The 19572-nt window shown below is 41.9% G+C and overlaps 1 protein-coding gene across 6 annotated transcripts in view; it reads left to right on the top strand.

The window, feature by feature from the left end:
• RABGAP1 (RAB GTPase activating protein 1) overlaps window positions 1–19250 on the top strand; it is a 153508-nt gene extending 134258 nt beyond the window's left edge. For all 6 annotated transcript variants that reach the window (XM_045563820.1, XM_045563818.1, XM_045563821.1 and 3 more), the window contains 7 exons: window positions 3640–3732; window positions 4143–4253; window positions 12596–12700; window positions 13590–13673; window positions 14369–14440; window positions 16205–16402; window positions 17544–19250. In XM_045563820.1, the coding sequence (XP_045419776.1) occupies window positions 3640–3732; window positions 4143–4253; window positions 12596–12700; window positions 13590–13673; window positions 14369–14440; window positions 16205–16402; window positions 17544–17666 (786 nt within the window). In that variant the 3' untranslated portion in view covers window positions 17667–19250. The remainder of the gene's footprint in view (window positions 1–3639; window positions 3733–4142; window positions 4254–12595; window positions 12701–13589; window positions 13674–14368; window positions 14441–16204; window positions 16403–17543) is intronic.
• The last annotated feature ends 322 nt before the right edge of the window (window positions 19251–19572 follow it).

Genomic DNA, 19572 nt, shown 5'->3' with positions numbered 1-19572 from the left:
TTGGCTAACAGTGGGTATGATTCAGAGCTCTGGGGCTGAATCCGTAGCTTCCCCGGCTTCCTGAATTCAATTAAAATGCTATTTTTACAAGTAAGACACAAAATGAATCTTGGACTTTGAAGTCTCTGTTCATTAAGTATTTTCATGCTTACTATGTGACAGGCATTGGGAATTTCACAATGAATAGGAGTTCCTGCCCTCATGGAGTCTGCATATTGGGATCTGTGTATGTCTTCATATCATTAATGCCCAGCAAAGAATACTACATTGTAATAGTGCTCAACTGTTGGATAAAAAAAATGCCCTTACTACATCCTTATTGGGTTAAAAGGAAGGCCTTTGGCTTTGATTTGTTCAGCATCTGGTTAGAGTCCCAGTTACATTCTGGAGATACAGTGGTAAGCAAAACAGATGTGGCCTGTTTCCTATTGGGAAGACAGACAATTAAGTAGGCACCTAATAATTGTAAACTTGGACAGGTGCCATGGAGGCATTGACCTGATGGTATGAGAATACTCATGTATAACCAAAAGACATGGCCCGGCAGGGGACGAATGTTTGCTAAAAGAAGTGGTGCTGGAGTTCTGATCTGAAAGGTGAATAGGAATGAGCCAGGTGGAGGTTATCCAGGCAGAAAGAATAGGCTTGCATTGCATGTTCACTTTGGATGCCATTTCCATTTAGAAGAAAGGTCAATGCAAGGAAAACCGGGGTCCTTTCTCATTAATTTAGCAAGCATTTCTGGGCACTCCCTATGTGCATGGGCAGGGGACAATGAGTGAAACACAGTTCTGGCCTGAAGAAGACACTGATTATGTGACAGGCAGGCTGAGCGGTGCTGGTCTGTCCTGGGTACAGCCTCAGAAGGAGGCTTAAATTGCTGCTTCTGCTCCTGGCACCTCCTGGTTCCCCATTCAAATGTCAGGCGGCAGTCTTTGTCTTGGGATTTAGTGCCTCAGAGGTAGCCTGAGCTGGCTGGCTCTGGTATGCAGCCATCCATGCTACAGAAGTCAGCATCAACTGTGAACCCATGAGAGCTATGGTGTTTTTATTTATTTTGTGTTTGTGGTAAGAATGGAGGATGAGGTATTTAAGGGAGGGAGAGACTGAGAACAAGTGAGGCTGAAGAATGGGAAGAGACCGAGCTGATAAAGAAGTCAGAACTTTGGACCAGCAAGCTCTGTGGAAGATGGCGGAGCTTTGTGTGTGCCCAGTCCTGAGAGGTGACCTCTGAGGACTGATTCAGAAGCAAGGGAGAGCATTAGCTAGAGAGATGATCACAGCTCTGTTTTAGAGAAGCCCGGGATAATTACGAGAATGATTTTTAAACAGCATTTTTGTTTTTCTTATTTATAAAAATAATTCATGCTTAATGCAGAAAACTTGCAAAACATGGGGAAAGTGAAAAGAAATATCCACAGCCTATCATAAAAATGTAAGAAGCAAATGAGATGCTGTCCTGTGTAAAGGTTCTGGCATTTACCAGGTTTGCGGCATACGTTAACTGCCGTTACAGTGCTGAAGGAGAATCAACCCTGTTTTCTGTGAAAATAAGGCAGTTATAATACAGGTTAATGAAATATAGAAGAAATTATTTTGTAATTAGCCCTTTAAAATGTATATTTATGGGGAAAATGCTAATTCTTCCTTATCCCAGCATGAGAATGAAAAGTTAAAGAATCCCTGAAGATGGGTGAAAATGTTTTAGAGGATTTGGTGTCAACTCCTTTTTTAAAAGTGCTGGGGGAGCCTCATACCTGCCGTTGTCCCTTCCCACTCACACTGCAGAGAGCACTGGGATGAAGTATGTGCTGCCCACAAGCCTCATTTATTTTCTATTCCTCTACTATTGATCCATTAGGATTGTTTATAACATTTACCGACCACACAGACATTTTATTTAGGTGCTTTCTTTGTGGGTCACTTAGGTACACAATAAAAGTGTACCCCAGCATTGGCCTTAAACCACAGAAGATCTAGATTTAAAGATCTTACTGTTCAGCTTGTGCCTCACCCCAGATGTTGGATAGGCATCTTGCTATAGACTGTAGCCAGAGCATAGGGCTGTCTTCCTTCCTGCCCACCCTTGAGCAGGAGCCAAAATCCAGGAATCGAGCTCTGATCAAAGCAGGGCTGTAAGATCCCACCTAGGGGAGGTGTTCACAGAGTCAGTGGGAGAGGAACACCAGGCAGCTCAAGTAAGACTGAAAGGGCACAACAGAACAGGGAACTGGAGATGCTGGCACCAGAGTGCTGCAAACGTGGGCCTATTCCATCACCTTTCTAGATCCCAGTTTCTTCATCTGTGCAATAGGGAAGTTGGACTATACTAGCTCTGAGAGTTTTAGTAACCTGGACCCAGAGACCTAACAGGCAGATTTACAGGTCAGCAGTTTAATGCTGATTATTGAAGCTTGGAGAAGGGATGAATATTAGCTTTATCATCATACTTTAAATTGTACATATCAGTTTTATCACTTTTATATCTCATAACTTTAAAAAATGTAATTTAAGAAACAGCATAGGGAATGGGTTAGCAGTTTGGAAGAAGGAATCAAACGAAGAAAAATCTGCATCTTAAAGATATGCCCTTGGACCTTAGTTATGGTTTTAGACTGAAGAAAGAGAAGGGGCTAGCTAGCCTGTAAAGAGGGAAAAACCTGTGAGGTAGAAGGAAAGCCAAGAGAATAAAGGGAGAAGATATTTTCTAGAAGAAAAAGAAGTGGATTGGTCATGTTAAAGCATGAAAGTCAAGGAGTTTTGATGTCTAGTTGGGAGAGGTAGGATCCACTGGACAGAGTAAAACACCCCGGGTGACTTTCAAGAGGGTACTTTCTATAGAGTAGTCAGAGCAAAAGCCTGATTTGTAGAGATTAAGGAGGGAGAGATTATGAAGCAATGGACATGAAGATACAGGCCTGTGGTTTGCAATGGTTGGTAAGAAAAGGCTTGAGAGAAAGGGCAGTAGTTTGATGGGGTGAAAGGGCATCTAAGTGGTCAGCAGAGCTGTGTTTTTAAGGGCAGAGAGAGCAGAGAGAATTGTGCCTATTTAAAGGCAGCACAGAAGGAGCTAGTAGAGAGGAAAGGAGATAGAGAGGTGATAGGATAGTGAGGTGGCTACAACTTGGACTTTGGATGGAGTCCAACCGCCTAGGCTCAAATCCTAGATCTGCCAGTCCCTTATTGAGTAAACTTGGTCAAGTTACATAACCAACTTCCTGATACCTCAGTTAACTTGCCTATAAAATGAAGATGATAATAGTGTACCTTGTACAGCTGTTGTGAGGTCACAGACTTAAAGCATTTAGCAGCACTGCTGGTATGTGCTAAGATGGCAGCTTACTATTATTAGGGCCAATAGGACCCAGAACTCTCATAGAAGGTGCCATCTATAGGGTGTTCATGAAAGTATTAAGAACCAAATGTCTCCAGCAGAACCCTGGACACGGTAGTCATTGAGCAAGAATTTTGGGTCCTTGGCTTACATCCCACTCTGATGATTTCATTCCCAAAAATAGGAAACTCCACTTCCATGGTGACTGGATTGCCCAGATCACCAGAAGTCTTGGTCCTCTGTGTAGGCACTGAAGTACCCACTACTTTCTGATACTTCTTAATTTGTGCTATGATTTCCTACAGATTAGTCAGAAGAAGTTGAAAAAATATGAAAAAGAATATCACACCATGAGAGAACAGCAGGCCCAACAAGAAGACCCCATCGAGCGATTTGAGGTTCGTTTACTTATGGCCTAGATGATGTGAGGAGCTTCCAGCCTTTCATTTCATGTAACTGTGCCTGTAACTAGCTTTATACATTCTTTTTAAAATTCTGATCCACGGTTTCTGGGTTCAAGTTTCAGTTTGAGTTTACAAATGAGAAAGCAAGATCTGTTTTGCTTCAAACCAGCTGCCTAGTTGGTTACAGTTCAGTGGCCTTGCTTGACAGGGTCACTTAAATCAGTTAAGTGTTTCTTTATGGAGATAGAAAATAAGAAATTGTTGATTTAGAAACACATCAGGACCAGCCACATATCTTATTATTTCCATAAGATACAGAAATTCATTTTGAGGTTTAGCCTTGGGAAATTGTCATTTCCATGTGATTTTCATGTGCCTGTAACTGGTTTGTTTCTACCCTTTAGCGGGAGAATAGGCGTCTACAAGAAGCTAACATGAGGTTGGAACAGGAAAATGATGACTTAGCTCATGAGCTGGTGACGAGCAAGATTGCACTGAGGAAGGACCTGGATAATGTAAGTCTGATACGTCTGAAGGGAAAAGTCACACTGAAACACTTCTCTCTTAATCAAGTGAAATCCTTTCATTTTAGTGTTTGTTATTTTAGTAACCTACCAAGTTTCCCTCTTATGGTACAACTTGCTTTTGTCAGCATTACTTCCCTCCTCTCCTTCAGGGATTATCAGTTATCTCACTAAGCCCTCCTTTCCACGTTCTTTTCTCATTGTACGCACAATCCCTGACCTCTTTTCCCTCACGTTGATTGAGAGACCTTTTGGCTAGTTCTTACGTTATCACAATTGGCGGTAGCATTTAATCATTATAATTTCCTTAACTTCCCCCTAGACAAGAAGAGATTTTGTTATCCTACATATTTCATGCCTGTTGAATATTCTGATTGGAATGCGGCTCAGTGCCTCAGCAACTTGCAGTTTCGTCAGTAATTTCTGTTGGCTGAATGCTCCATTTTTCTATGCTTCTCCTAATATTAAAAATTTTAAGGGCAGGCATGGTGGCTCTTGCCTGTAATCCTAGCACTCTGGGAGCCCAAGGCGGGAGGATCGCTCAAGGTCAGGAGTTCGAGACCAGCCTGAGCAAGAGCGAGACCCCCATCTCTACTAAAAAATAGAAAGAAATTATCTGGACAACTAAAAATATATAGAAAAAAATTAGCTGGGCATAGTGACGCATGCCTGTAGTCCCAGCGACTCAGGAGGATGAGGCAGAAGGATTGCTTGAGCCCAGGAGTTTGAGGTTGCTGTGAGCTAGGCTGATGCCACGGCACTCACTCTAGCCCGGGCAAAAGAGCAAGACTCTGTCTCCAAAAAAAAAAAAATTTTTTTTTGAGATGATGGTCTTCCTGGCAGGGTGCTTTTCCATTTTCTACACTACAGGCTTCCCTTAGGAGAAGGTATAGTCTCTCTATACATGGTTTAGGTCAGCAGTTGGCAAACTTTGTCTGTAAAGGGATAGATAATAAATATTTAAGGCTTTGTGGCCATACAGTCTCTGTTGCTACTATTAACTCTGCCATTGGTGCAAAAGCAGCCATGGACAATATGAAAATGAATGAGCATGGCTGAGTTCCAGTAAACCTTCTGTACGAAAATAGGTGGCAGGCTGCTTTGGCCCATGGAGTGTAGTTGGCCAAACCCTGACTTAGATTTCCCTGCCAGGCTCCTAGGATTACTCTACTGCTCATTGGTTTCCTAAGGATCTAGGGATAGGCTCAGGGTTTATGGGGATCCTACATTATATATTGAACCACATAGAATGTCCATGACATCCACCAAAAGTGTATGAAAATTTTGTATACTGGTGCACTACTTTGAAACTTTGTGCTTTCATTAGATTCTTATAGGTAGAAAGTCTGTGGTTTCATTAGATTCTCAAAGTAATGAACACGTGAGTTGAAGAGAGAGAGCAGCACCTACCAGCTCTCATTACTGGTCTGTAGAAATAGAAGAATGATGTAAAAATGTTGGACAGACGTGGATTCTAATACCAGCTATTCTACTTTCAGCTCACTTTGGATACCCTGTAAAATGTGGGGAGGTAGAGTAATAGCTATGTCACAGGGTATAGTGAAAATTACATGATTTGGTATATATGAAAAACGTCACCAAAAAAAAAGAGGCACAGACAGTGTGATTTCCTCTGCTTGTCGTCTACAAATAGCCTCATGTAACTGGGGAGGCTCCTCCTTCCATTTTTTGCAGGGATGGTGTTTCAAGGTCATTAGCCCTCAGTGACCAGAACCTGATATCTCTGACTGCTGATGGCTTACCATAGTCCGCTCATCAGGGCTGAGTTTTCTCCCTGTGGTGCAGATTGCCCGCATACTCTCTGTGCCTCTTTGTGGAAACACTATACAGGTCATTCCCTCACTGTTGAAGCATTTGTGCCTAGTGAGGGGTGAGCAGGGACTACTGAAGCAGGGCCCGAGGTGTACACCTGACATGGCCTTAGAGCAGCTGTGGGTCATGTGGAAAGGAGGCACAAAAGGAAAGGAAGGAAAAGAAAATGGGCTCTGAACAGGAGCCATTGTGTTCTATGATGAAATTATATTAAGAGGCAGCTTAGGCTAAAATTCCAGGTGGATTTTTTAGTTTGAGCTGTTGTATTTTCCAGTCACACGGGCCCAGTAATAACGTCGACATTCCGCTAGTTTGAAGTGGATCGTAGACTACCTGTGTTCTTGAAACTTGCCCCTAACTGTGTAAACCTTTTTTCAAGTTGTCTTATCCTGATACAATAGTCAAAGAATTAGGTTACATTCCTGATACCAGGAGTGGGAAATGATAAAAATAATAATACAAGCTTCCATTTACTGATAATCTGTGGTCCAGCACTATTATAACACTCCACTAAACTCTCATATCTCTTATCCTTACCTCAACCTTGTGAGGACAGTAACATGAGCCCCATTTACGGATCAGGATCTTTTTTTTCTTTTAAAACAATCATAAAACTTGAGACTCAGGGAGGTGAAGGCACCCAGGAAGAAGCAGAGCCAGAAATCTAACCCAGGCCCATCTAACAGGAATGCTCAGGCTTTTTTTTTTATAATGCCACACTGTCTCTACAATAAATGTGGGATAAGAAGCTGTGATTCTGATACATAACAGCTAACATTTCTTGACCACTTACTAAGTGCTAGACACTGTTCTAAGTGCTTTGTATATATTATCTTTTCAAATCCTCAAAATAGCCCGTGTTGTAGAAAGGATGTGTGATTCCCATTTTACTGATGAGGAAACTGAGGCAAAAAGAGGTTAAATGTCTTCCACAGATCACCTACCCTAGTCAGTGGTAGAGCCCTCTGACACCAGAGCTAACACTCCTAACCAGGCTGAGGAACAGGGCCCTGCTGACTTGGGTTCAGGAGCATCCACCTTGGGTCCTGTCTTCCAGCCATCTAACATGCCAAGGAGACAAGCCTTTCCCATAGGGGACTTTCCCTTTCCAATTTAACTTCTCTCGTTTCTTTTGAATCATCACGGAAAATCAGGTAGTTTCTTCCTCTCAGTGAAGGGAGAAATGTAGGGTCTTCTCACCTTTTTTTTTTTTTTTTTTTTTTTTTGACATTAGGGATTCAGTCGGGCTTTTCATATTTTTTTATTTTTTTCTCACTCTGTTGCCCAGGCTGGTCCCAAACCCTTGGCCTCAAACAATCCTCCAGCCTCAGCCTCCCAAAGTGCTGGGATTACAGGCGTGACCCACTGTGTCCAGCCATGTTAGGTTTTTGAAAGAATTTCATTCCTTTCAGTTCTTTGCTTCTTACATCCCAGAGAAAAGCTCTGGTGTGAGGCTTACACAATTTCCAGAGCCCTCTTTGTATTTCCAATTGATTTTACATCACTTGTGTTGTTCATCGCCTGTCACTTTTGCTATTCTTCACACAGCAGCTGTGGAGAAATTCCAAGTCAGCCACTTAATCCCTGGGTGACCCCAATCAAGCTTTCTCCTCTATGAAATGGGAGTAATGACTAGACCTGACATTGGTGCTGAAAGGATGAGAGGGAACCTTTGGAAGGTTCTTGGCAGGGCTGACAGGACGGCGTCAGACCCCCCTGTGGCATGGTCGCTCCTCTACAGTGAGATAGACATAAGAGTGAAGGAAACTGACTTGGGAGCTGGGATGTGACCTTTGGCTCCACCAGGTACTAGTTCTGTGGCCTTGAGCAGATTGCTAAACTTTCCCCATTGAATTACCTTGACCCTTTTATTAAAAATCAATTGACCCTATATGTGTGTGTGTCTACTTTTTGATTCTTTATCTGCTCTATCGATCTGTATTTCTATCCTTATGCCAATACCACTCTGTCTTGATTATTGTAGCTTTATAATCTTAAAATCAGGTCAAGTGAGTCCTCCAACTTTGTTCTTTTAGAAAATTATTTGGCTACTATAAATCCCTTGCATTTCTATATAAATATTAGAATCAGCCTGTCAATTTCTAGAAATAAAAGCCTCCTGGGATTTTGAGTGGAGTTTCATTGAATCTGTAAATCAGCTTGGAGAGAACTGATATCTGAACAATAATTGAGCCTTCCAATACATGAACATGTTGCAATTTTCATTTATTAAGGTCTTTCTTGATTTCTCTCAGCAGTGTTTAGTTTTCAGTTTGTAAGACTTGTGCATGTTTTAATCTGTTGCAAAATGGTATTTTTTTATTTCATTTTCCAATCTTTTTTTTTTTTTGGCTCAAACAACAGAAATTTATTTTCTCATAGTCCTGGACGTTAAAAGTCAGAAATCAAGGTGTCAGCAGGGTTTGTTTCTTCTGAGTTCTCTCTCTTTGGCCTACAGAGGGGCCACCTTCTTGCTGTATCTTCACATGGTCTTCCCTGTCTCCAGTTTTTTATTGCTAGTCTCTACAAATACAGTAGCTTTCTGTGTTGCAACCTTGTATCCTGTGATCTTGCTAAACTCACTTATCTAGTAGCTTTTTCATATTTTTTTTAGGATTTTCCACATATGTAATCATCATCTCTGAATATAGGCAATTTTACTTCAAGTTTTTCTGCCCTTTTTTTCCCTTGTTTCACTGCACTGACCAGGATCTTCAGAACCATGCTGAATGGTGAGAGTGGACGTCATTGCCTTGTCCCAGACCTTAGCTATAGGTTTCTCATAGAGCAGGTTGAGGAAGTTCTCCTCTGTTTCTGTTTACTGAGAGTTTTTGTCATGAACAGGTGTTGAGTTTTTAACTGATTTTTCAATGTAAACCAACCTTACATTGCTAGGATAAACTTCATTTGGGGTTTCTATTTTTTTTTAAGATTTTAACTTTTATTAAATATTTTTATGTTCATAAGGAATATTGGTCTAGTGTTTTAACGTTTTTGTCTGTTTTTGCTGTCAGGGTAATTCTGGCCTCATAAAATGAACTGGGAATTATTCTCTCCTATTTTCTTAAGGACTTTGTGTAGTATTGTTCTTTGATTAAATCCTTAGTTGCCCAGTGAAGTCATGCTGGCCTGGAGTTTCCTTTACAGGAAATTATTTAATTGTGAATTCAATTTCTTTCTAGTAGAGCTATATAAATTTTCTAATTCTTCATGTGTCCATTTTTATAATTTGTGTCTTTCACGTAATGTATCCATTTCATCTTGTTAAATGTACTGACATAAGGTGGTTGACATTTTCTTATTCTTTTAATGTTTATAGCATCTGTAGAGATGTCCCATCATTTATTCCTGATATATTTGTGTTTTTTCCCTTTTTTTCTTTAATGAATCTAGCTAGAAGTTTAACAGTTGTGTTGATCTTTTCAGAAGCCAACTTTTGGTTTCACTGATTTTTCCCTATTTTGTTTTATTGATTTCTGCTTTTTATTATATACTTCTACTTTCTTTGGGTTTAATTTACTCTTTTTCTGACTGCTTAGAGAGGAAGCTTGAATAATTGATTTTGGACCTTCTTTTCTAAACTATGCATTTAAAGTTATAAATCTCCATGTAAGCACTGTTTTCAGCTGCATCCATTCTGATATGTTGTGTTTGGGTTTTTATTTTTTTTGCCATTGAATTGCAAACTATTATTTTTTTTATTTCAGAATATTACGAGAGGTACAAATGTTTTAATTACATGGATTATTTTTGTACACTGCTTGAGTCAAAGTTATAAGTGTGCCCATCACCCAGATAATGTACATTTTACCCATTATATATGATTTTCATTCAGTTCTTGTTATTTCTTCTTTGACCTGTACGAGTTAATTAGTAGTATATAATTTAATTTCCAAATATTAGGAATTTTTCTGTTGTTTATTTCTAATTTAATTCTGTTGTGATCTGAGATTATATTCTGTCTGATTTTAATCCTTTTAAAATATATTGATGCTTATTTTATAGTTTCCCATATAGCCTGTGTCCCACATGCACTTAGAAAATATGTGTGTTCTGTTGTGGGTGGAGTGTTCCATGCCAGTTAGGTCAAATGGGCTGATAGTGGTGTTCAGGTCTTCTGCAGACGTAATGCTGTTCTCTCTGCTTGTTCTGTCACTTACTGAGAGAGCAGTGTGGAAGTCTCTGACTATGCTTGTGCATTTTTTTCTCTTTCTCTTTTCAGTTTACGTAGGCATTTGTTACATGTAATTCCAATTTCTGCATATATTTCAGATTGTTTCACTTTCTTAATGGAGTGACTCCTTTATCATTATGAAATGTCACTCTTTGTCCCTGGTAATCCTTATTTGTTCCGTAATTTATCTGATATTTATATAGCCACTCCAGCTTTCATGTTATTGTATGGCATGTGCATCTTTTTCCATCCTTTTACTTTTAACATACCTGTGTCTTTACATTTAAAACAGGGTTCTGTTTTGTCCAAATGGGAATTAGCTTTCTATTTGTCCCAAATTTTGGGTTTGTTTTTTTTCTTTTTCTGCATTCTTTGATTTAACTGGGCATTTTCATAGTTTCATTTTTCTCTCCTCTTCTGCCTTGTAAGCTCATCTAGAGCCCTCTCCTCTCCGGAGCTCTGCCTATAGTTTTCAGCTGCCTCAGCTGCCCTGACCTTCCAGCTGCCTCCTTGACTCTTTGATGTCTTCATGCTCTGCTCGGAACCTAGGCAGAAAGCCAGGCTGAAAGTAGGACTCACCTTGTTTTCTTTCCCCCAGAAACCATAGTTCTGCATTTATTGTTTTCAGTGTCTGAAAACAGTTGTTTTATATATTTTCTCCAATTTTCTGTTTATAGTGGGAGGATAAATCTGGTCCCTGTTAATCCTTCATGAGTGGAAGTCTGGGTTTATGTCTGTTATCACCAGATATTCTCTCATGCATATATAAACACAGTGGCTGTGCAGTGAGTGGAGTGCCATTAGACGACCCTGGTTGGATCAGTCCCGTAGCCTCTGCGTACCTTCCCATTGATGCAGTGTGGAGAGTCGGCTCTAGGAGTGGTGGTACAGTGCTGGGCTCAATGTCAGATGACCTAGTTTCAGATTCCACTCTGCTACATATGTGGTGACTGCTTGGGGAAATCATTCCCTGCTGACCTTCTTTATAAACTGGGGAGTCAGCGTGGGCAGGGAGACGCCTGAGGTAGAAGAGCCGGTTATCGGCTGGCTCTTCCATACTTCTTAGAGTCATTCTTAGTATTAATCATCATTATTCATCAATGATGATGAATAAAGGAGAGAACATATGTGTGTGGCACAATGCTCCAAAATAACACTCAAAAGATGTTGTGCAAGGAAATGAGAATAGGTTGTTCCATCTGTTAAAGTAAAACAGAATCTTTAACAGGTCTTCATTCTCCTTACTGATTATTTTCCCTGTTGTTTGATTCTCTTTATTTCCCTTTTGATTGCTTCTTGGGTTTGAACTAGAGAAGGAGATGATAAACTACTCCCATGAAGGACAGACAGGTCTTAACTGTAGGACTCCACTTAATCGTATGCATGTGCAGCTTGCCAGTAATTAATGGCCTTATTGAATTTGCATAGCATGCCATTCTCAGGTCACCTTTTAAGGACCCATGCCTCTGGAACCTCTTCTTCCCAAAGAAGATACAGGAGTGGAGGCATAGGGTAGTGGAAAGCTTAGGGGTTCAGCTGTATAACTATAGCCAGGCAATGTCAGAAACACCTGTTTGATTTTGGGAAATCCACCGTCCACTGCCAAGGGAGGTTGTATATACGTTGCCCGGAAAATACCCTTTATGTCTACTCCTTGATTGTTCCCTAAGGTGGTGGCGTCATTCATCTGTTATCCTTAGAGTGACCAGTGTCAGAACTCATGTCAGGAACAGATGCATAATTTCCACTGAGACTCACGGAACTGCCCACCAGAACTTTGCATGTTTTTGAAAAAGACTAGGTTTGGGGGGCAGCCATTAAAGATGTTAAGAAAGTGTCAGGAAATTGGCATCCTCCTTTATAAGGTAAAAAAGAGAGCAAAATGCAGGACTTATTAGCAGAAGAAATACAGTTTGGAAGAAAACTAGAGTTTATTATTACTATTAATAATAATGACAGCTACCTTTTACTGAGTGTTTACTATATTCAGAGGCACTACATTGAATGCTTTTCATGCCTTATCCCTCAGATGAAGAACCTGAAAGTGAGAGGTTCTCAATCACTTATCCACGAGGCACATGGTCAGTGAACAATGGGAGTTGGGCCTAGACTGTCCGAGGCCAAGGCCGAGCTCCTGGCCACTGCCGTACACGAGACTGCTCCAGGCACTTCTGCAGGAGTGTAGTCGCATTGTGACCTTGTGGCTACCGTCTCCCCGCTCTGAATCACAGTTCCCCATCGTCTTAACATGGGATTGTGCTACGTAATGTAAATCCATTCCAGTTCTCGGTTCCTGTTCCGTGACAGCGTATCTCAAATGTTTCAGGCTGAGGAAAAGGCAGATGCACTGAACAAGGAGCTGCTGATGACCAAACAGAAGTTGATTGATGCAGAAGAAGAGAAAAGAAGATTAGAAGACGAATCTGCTCAGGTGAGGGGAACTTTGCTCTTCCCCCACGTTCCTCTGTGTCCTGCGAATGTTTGAGAGTTGGGAGTTCAGCTGGTGACTTCCTGTTGGCGCCAGAGAACCTGGAGACAGCAGGCTTCAGTTTCTCTTCAGAGGCCTTTTTTTTTTTTTTAACTGTGTAAAGCATAAGAGTTCTTAATAACTAAAGCCTAGGAAGAGAGAGTGGGTCGAAGCCCACCCTTCATTGGGGTAGGACAATTTCCTGTGTCAGTGTCTGAGCGTAACAAAGAAGAGGGGGTAGTGTTTCGTCAGAAGGAAAGCACACATGATATATCTGGCTCTTCTCCAACTTGTCCTCTGATGTCTCCCTCATAGAGCAAACTCTGGAAGCCTTGTTCTGAGTTAGCACTACAGTCACTGGGCGCACAGACCTGAAGTCAATAGGACAAGCTCTGGGTGCTGTGTGTCCTGGAGCAACGCCCCCTCCTCTCCCACCGTGGTCCTCCAGGAGGCAGGACTGGCTGGAGTGAGAGATGACAAAGCACTTTCTGCATTAAAAATAAGGTGCTGAAAAAACCATAGCCTCGCCCTGGCTTGTCAGTCTGTGTTTGCTTTGTGCTGCCTCTCAGCACAGGTCACAGGTTGGGCTGCACTTGTAGGGAAGAACTTCAGCAAAAGCCCCAGTCTCGAATGGTGTCTGACATTTTCAGAAGCTTTGACTGTTCTTTCCCTCTCCTGGCATCAAGAACAGCGGATTAAAGCTGCCTAATGAAGGAAGAAGGTAGATGAATTAGAGCCCTTCTAGAGTTAGTTAGGTCAGCCACCTTCTGGAAAGCCTCGCACTAAACAGTTAGTGATAGAGCTTCCTTTGTTTTTCTGTTAAAATATTCACTTTTGCTTCTTATGTGTGCAGTTAAAAGAAATGTGCCGCCGGGAACTTGACAAGGCAGAATCTGAGATTAAAAAAAATAGTTCCATCATCGGTGACTACAAGCAGGTGGGTTCGCGTACCCTGGCATTGTGTTGTGTATTCTGAAGTCCCGCTTCCCTGGATGAAACGCATACTCTCCAAACCCAAATGCTTAAGCACTCTGGTTTCAAATCCTGGCTCTGCTCCTTGTGTTGACAAGTAACTTCACTTATTCTCAATAGTATAATAAGGAAAATAAACCCTGTCTGGGAGGACCATTGTGAGGATTCAAAAAGACCATGTTTGTACAGTGCCTGGCATAGTACCCAGCACACAGTAGGTACTTAATACATGAAACCCACAGTATGTTTTGGGGAGCGTTTAGATTCAGAATTATGGACTTACATTTACATATGGTGGTCAACCAGTTTTCTCCCTGGCTGGTTGAGTTTTAAGAACATAACTTAATTGTTCCTTCCTATGCCAGGATCTTAAGCTGGCTCCTGCATCTGGCAAGTGTTCAGAAACCATCAGGCATTGAGTGTGGTGCCGATGGGTTCTTGCCAGTCTAGGTTGATGGCACAGGTGGCACAGCTGGATGAACCTTTGCTCACCCATCAACTTCACCCCCACCCCCACCCCCACGCAGCAGCAGCCTGTTTGGTACTGTGTTAATTCCATTTAGTGTATTCCAGCTCACACTATAGAATTTATCCTGGGCCCAAATTATGCAGGTGGATTACATTACTCAAGAGGTTTTCATTTTATATTTGTTTCTTCAGATTTGTTCTCAGTTGAGTGAAAGATTGGAGAAGCAGCAGACAGCTAATAAAGTGGAAATTGAGAAAATTCGGGTAAGGCTTCCTTTGTCAAAGAGATTTGATACCACCTAGTTCATTTTATGGCTGTATTCCCAGCATAATGGATATTGGGAGGGGCAGTTGATTTCAAAAGTGAGAGAAGCTGAGGAGTACCTGCTAAGGCACATGTCACAAGGCCTCGCTCCGTAATTGACAGCTAATATTATGCCTGTTTTCTCTGGAAAGGGAGTACAGATGAGGCCAAAAGAGCTCTGGCTTTAGATCTCAAAGTACAAGTGCCCGAGACTTCTGAATGCTTTTGGTAAGGCAGTTGGTCGCTGCAGTGTGACTCTGAGCAAAGTATTGGGTTTTGCTAGAGGTAGGGATGCAGAGGTCAGGATCATACGCTGTGGCTTATGGAGACACTCTCCCCCTGAGCTCATTCCTTCTGCAATAACAGATTCAAATACGTGACAACTTTATTTTTTTATTTTTTATTTATTTTTGTTTAGAGACAGGGTCTTGCTATGTTGCCCAAGCTGGCATTGAATTCCTGGGCTCAAAGGATCCCTGCCTCAGCCTCTCAAGTAGCTGGGACTATGAGTGTTTAGAGACAGGGTCTTGCTATGTTGCCCAAGCTGGCATTGAATTCCTGGGCTCAAAGGATCCCTGCCTCAGCCTCTCAAGTAGCTGGGACTATGAGTGCACGCCACCATGTCCGCCTTAGGACTTTAATTTTTTAATGTTTTATTGCCAGTTTAGAGGCTTTTTTTAACTGAGTGCTTGCTTTCTTTATGCTATACTTAGAGTGCTTGTCACATTTTACTAAAATGAGTAATTTACTGAAAGATGCTTTACTAAGATATTTACAACTCAGTGGAGAGGAAGTTGGGAAAGTTCCGTGCTCAGGGCTGCGTTGGCACAAAGCAGTAATATACCTGGAGCAAGTTGACATTGGCCTCCATAATAATTAGTGTTTAACTGCGTGTATCTTCTTTAAAAATTTGTTTTCTGATTCACAAACTGTAATTAATGCTCTTGCAAAAAATTTGGAAAATAAGAGTAAATAAGGGGGAAAAACTTTGTAATCCACAGATAACATCATTAACACTTTAGTGTATATTCTTTCAGTCTTTGTATTTAGCATATAAAATTTCATTCATTCTAAGGTCAGCATTTTTTTTTTACATTTCTGTCTCAAAAGTAGGCCTTTTATAATTGTTTTTTTGTGGTTTATTGGCAGAATATTTTCTTAGAGTAACATAAAATGATGTTTCAATAGTGGCATCTTATTTTGATGAAATATGGTATGTATTTTATTTGTGACCATATTTTATATACATTTTATGTCTTCTTTCTTTCAGCCAACATTTATCCATTTTCCCATGTTATGAAAAATTCCTTGAAAACCTTTAAGAAGCTGTGTATTTCCGTGTATGCACATTCATTTAATTGCTCTCAGTTGTTGGATAGTTTATTCCTCTCCCCCGCCCCCTTTCTTCCTATCTCCAGTTCTGCAGTGAAAATTCTTGTACATAAATCTTTATCTGGTCATGGCTTCATTTTTTTAGCCTAGGTTCCTAGAAGTGAGATTATTGGATTAAGAATATTTTCATTGCTTTTGGTATATAATACCAGGTGACTTTTCCATTAGGTTATCTGCCAGTTTACAAAGAAAGCACAGATTTTCAGAATCTGTAGTGCTCAACGGAGAAGCCATCTCTTGGATCTCTTGGCCCCCCGCAAAGGAGATGTTTACACCAGCCTAAAAGACCACTTTATCCTCTTAGCCTCTTCACATCTCACATTCAATTTCAGCAAAAAGTGGATGACTGTGAGCGCTGCCGGGAATTTTTCAACAAAGAAGGGCGTGTAAAGGGCATCAGCTCAACCAAGGAGGTTTTAGATGAGGACACAGACGAAGAGAAGGAGACACTCAAGAACCAGCTGAGGGAGATGGAACTAGAACTGGCACAAACCAAGCTCCAGTTGGTGGAAGCCGAGTGTAAGATACAGGTAACAGCAATAGAACTCAGACACTAGCTTGTGGGCTAGATTTCCTGTTGTGGATTAGCAACTCCAGAAATGATCTTTATAGTTTGGGGTTTTCCCCCCCTTTTAAACTTTAACCATAATTCTCATGGGAAGAAGCCTAGTACTTGTTATTTGCCAGTGGATATTTAATCAGTATTTGGCCTGGCCTAAGGGTTTGGACTTTTGTCATTTTGAGAATTACTTAAAAAGCTCAGAATCTTTTTGGTGGGACAGAGAACACGTGCTTTAAAATCACAGCTCTCCCAGTGAACTCTGACCTTGGGTTAGTAACCTCTCTGTACCTCAGGTTCCTCATCTACAAATGGGAATGGTAAGAGTCACGATGACAGGTTGTTTTGAGCACTCAAATAAGACAATGCATAGAAAAGTGTCCACAGAGTGGTGGGGGCTTTGTAAATGTAGGCTTTCATTGTTCCAACTCCTATCACTTAACTGGTTGGTGACCTTGGATACATAACCTAATTTATCTGAGCTCCCATTCCTGATGAACAAATTAGCACTTAGTTTGGTCATCTTTATACTGCATTGTGTGACAGTCCAGGACACTCAGGAAAGGCATCACAGTAGCTGAGCTGTGATCAAAGAGCAAACAGGAGTTGCAGCTGCAGAAGAGAAAGCACAGTGCATTCCAGGCAAGGGCAGTGTTCAACAGCACAAAGGGAGGAGAGGGCCTCCCCGGGAGGGAGCCTCAGGAGTTCCTTCCATGAAGTGAGGGAAGAGTCTTCAGATTGTGAAGCATCTGAAATGCCATGCTAGGAAGTTTAGACTTCAAAGGTTTTTGCTGGAAATTAATGATGCAGTCAGAGCTAGAGCACTAGCTATCTGTCTGGTGTGCACGGGGTGGGCAGGAGAGAGAGACATTAAAGTTGGAGGCTGTTTGCATAAATAGACCAGGCAAGAAATGAGGTCTTAACTAAGAATGCTCCCAGATCTTTAGGCACGCCAGGCCTTTTCTATGCCAGCTTGAAACGGAGGGACTTTCCCAAGGCCTCCTTAGAATAGACTGAATTCTTGTCTTGGCTCAGCTCTGGGGAGGTCTGGGGAGGCAGTGTCACTTGATACTGGGGCCAACATCCTTATCTGTGCGCTGTTCCTCTTGCAGGACTTGGAGCACCATTTAGGCCTTGCCCTCAGCGAGGTTCAGGCAGCGAAGAAGACATGGTTCAACCGAACGCTGAGCTCCATAAAGACAGCAACTGGGGTTCAAGGGAAAGAGACTTGCTGAGAGCCGCTGCTGCCTCCAGACACCGAACACGACACCTTTTGTTGCCTTCTTTGGCCAGATGTGTGATTCTGTGACATGTCCCAGGACCAGAATGTACCTAAGTCAGATCTGTAGACACATGTTGGTAGGTCATTGGACCAGAGCTCATGAAGCAGGCAGCCTCTGGGGTAAGACTACTGATACTAACAGGCCTGCTAGCTCAGCAGATGCTCTAGACACAATCTAGAAACCACTCCCTCAGTGTGGCCTCCCAGGCCCCTTCCCGGTGTAGGTCAACACCTCACTCAGCCTAAAGGCTGAGTTTACACGATCAGTTTGGGGATCTTTCAGTCTGTTGATTTTTTTTCCCTAAACCTTTCATTTTTTTTTTTAAATATACATATATATATATATGGGGGAGGGAAGGAGGGGATCAGAAACTCAAATAATTCTTACTCTGCTTCAGTGCCAGCAGAAGGTCCCCCAGGTAGACATGGAGAAGCACTTTGTTTTAAATAGGAAGGTTTCATATTTGTAGTTGAAGCTACTTCATTTTGTTAAACTATATAATGCACAGGTTTTTGGTTTGGCATTATTCATGTTTCTGATCAATTCTATGCAACTCTCATGGTTCCTGTTGTTTTTAGCATTAGCTGCCAAGATGACTTCACAAGGCTGGGGTGGGTGACTTGACTGACTGTGAGACTGGATTAATCATAACGTGGACAGACCTTATTTTGCTTAATGTGTCATGTGTGTGTGTATATATATATATAAATATCTTTCCCAGTATACCCAGTTGACAGTGTTTAAATCGCAGACTAGAACTGCTGATCTGCACAGTTTAATGATGTGGTTATTTGGGCACTTAACTTCACTCAAGGTTTGCCGGGCTCTGCTCTCCCCCTGCCGTTACAGGAGCTGTGAAGAGCCCCCTCACTTCATGGTTCCTAGTGTGTTTGCACAACAGGTTGTCCGAGTGAGAAAGGCCGAGCTGTATGTTTGCATCCTGCATGTGCCTCGAGGTGTCCGTCCTCCTGGCCTGGTCCCTCCCAGACTGGCTGGGCCTCAGGCCCTCCCCAGAGTATGGCTGGGTGCAGACCTAACAGTTCAGCTGGGCTACAAGTTCTCACTTCAAAGCTATGGAAGGGAGGTTTTAGCTCCTTTAAAAAAAGAAAAAAAACCTTTGACTTAATTTATATGGTGATATGCTGACAGGCTAACTCGCCGATGGTTTGTCTTCTCTTCGTTCAGTGTGGAGGTGGCTGGTTACAAGAGACACTGGTTTGTACATAAAGACACTTGGGTTGTTCTGTAGCTCTTTTTCTTGTTGGCTGTACTAATGCTTGCTGAGGTCATCTGTGACACAGGAGGTAAAAAGTGGCAACCCCTCCCCCACACCATCCCCTCCGCTGCTTTCTGTCTTGTTCAGTTACCAAAACAGCTGTAAGCCCATCTAATGCTAGGCACGTGGACATTGTGCTAGGGTAGTTTCAGTGTGTCAACTTTATGAATTGAAATATAAACCAGTAAAATTGTATTACTATTTCTTTTGTTGGTTTTATTTTAACAGCATATTCATTAAATATTTTGGTACAAACAGAATTGCTTTGTAAAAACCAGTTTTATCATTATGTGCTTCTGTGCCCTCCTCTTCTCCCCGTCTCCCCACTGCCTTCCCACACACAGAAGCAGAGTCAGAGAAGACCACCCATTCAGGCACAGATGGAGTAGCCAAGGTGGGTGCCAGGCCGTTTGGGTTGAGAAGGCACAGGCTTTCACCTGGGGGAGATTGGTGCCTCTCTTCTTTTTTTTTTTTTTAAGAGATGGGGTCGCTGTGTTGCCCAGGCCGGACTTGAACTCCTGGTTTCAAGTGATCCTCCCACCTCAGCCTCCCAAGTAGCTGAGATTACAGGCGTGCACCACA

Source organism: Lemur catta, chromosome 10 (genome assembly GCF_020740605.2).
Source record: "Lemur catta isolate mLemCat1 chromosome 10, mLemCat1.pri, whole genome shotgun sequence".
NCBI lineage: Eukaryota > Metazoa > Chordata > Mammalia > Primates > Lemuridae > Lemur > Lemur catta.
The sequence above is the reverse complement of the archived record's forward strand: the minus strand, read 5'-3'. Positions and strand labels throughout refer to the sequence as shown.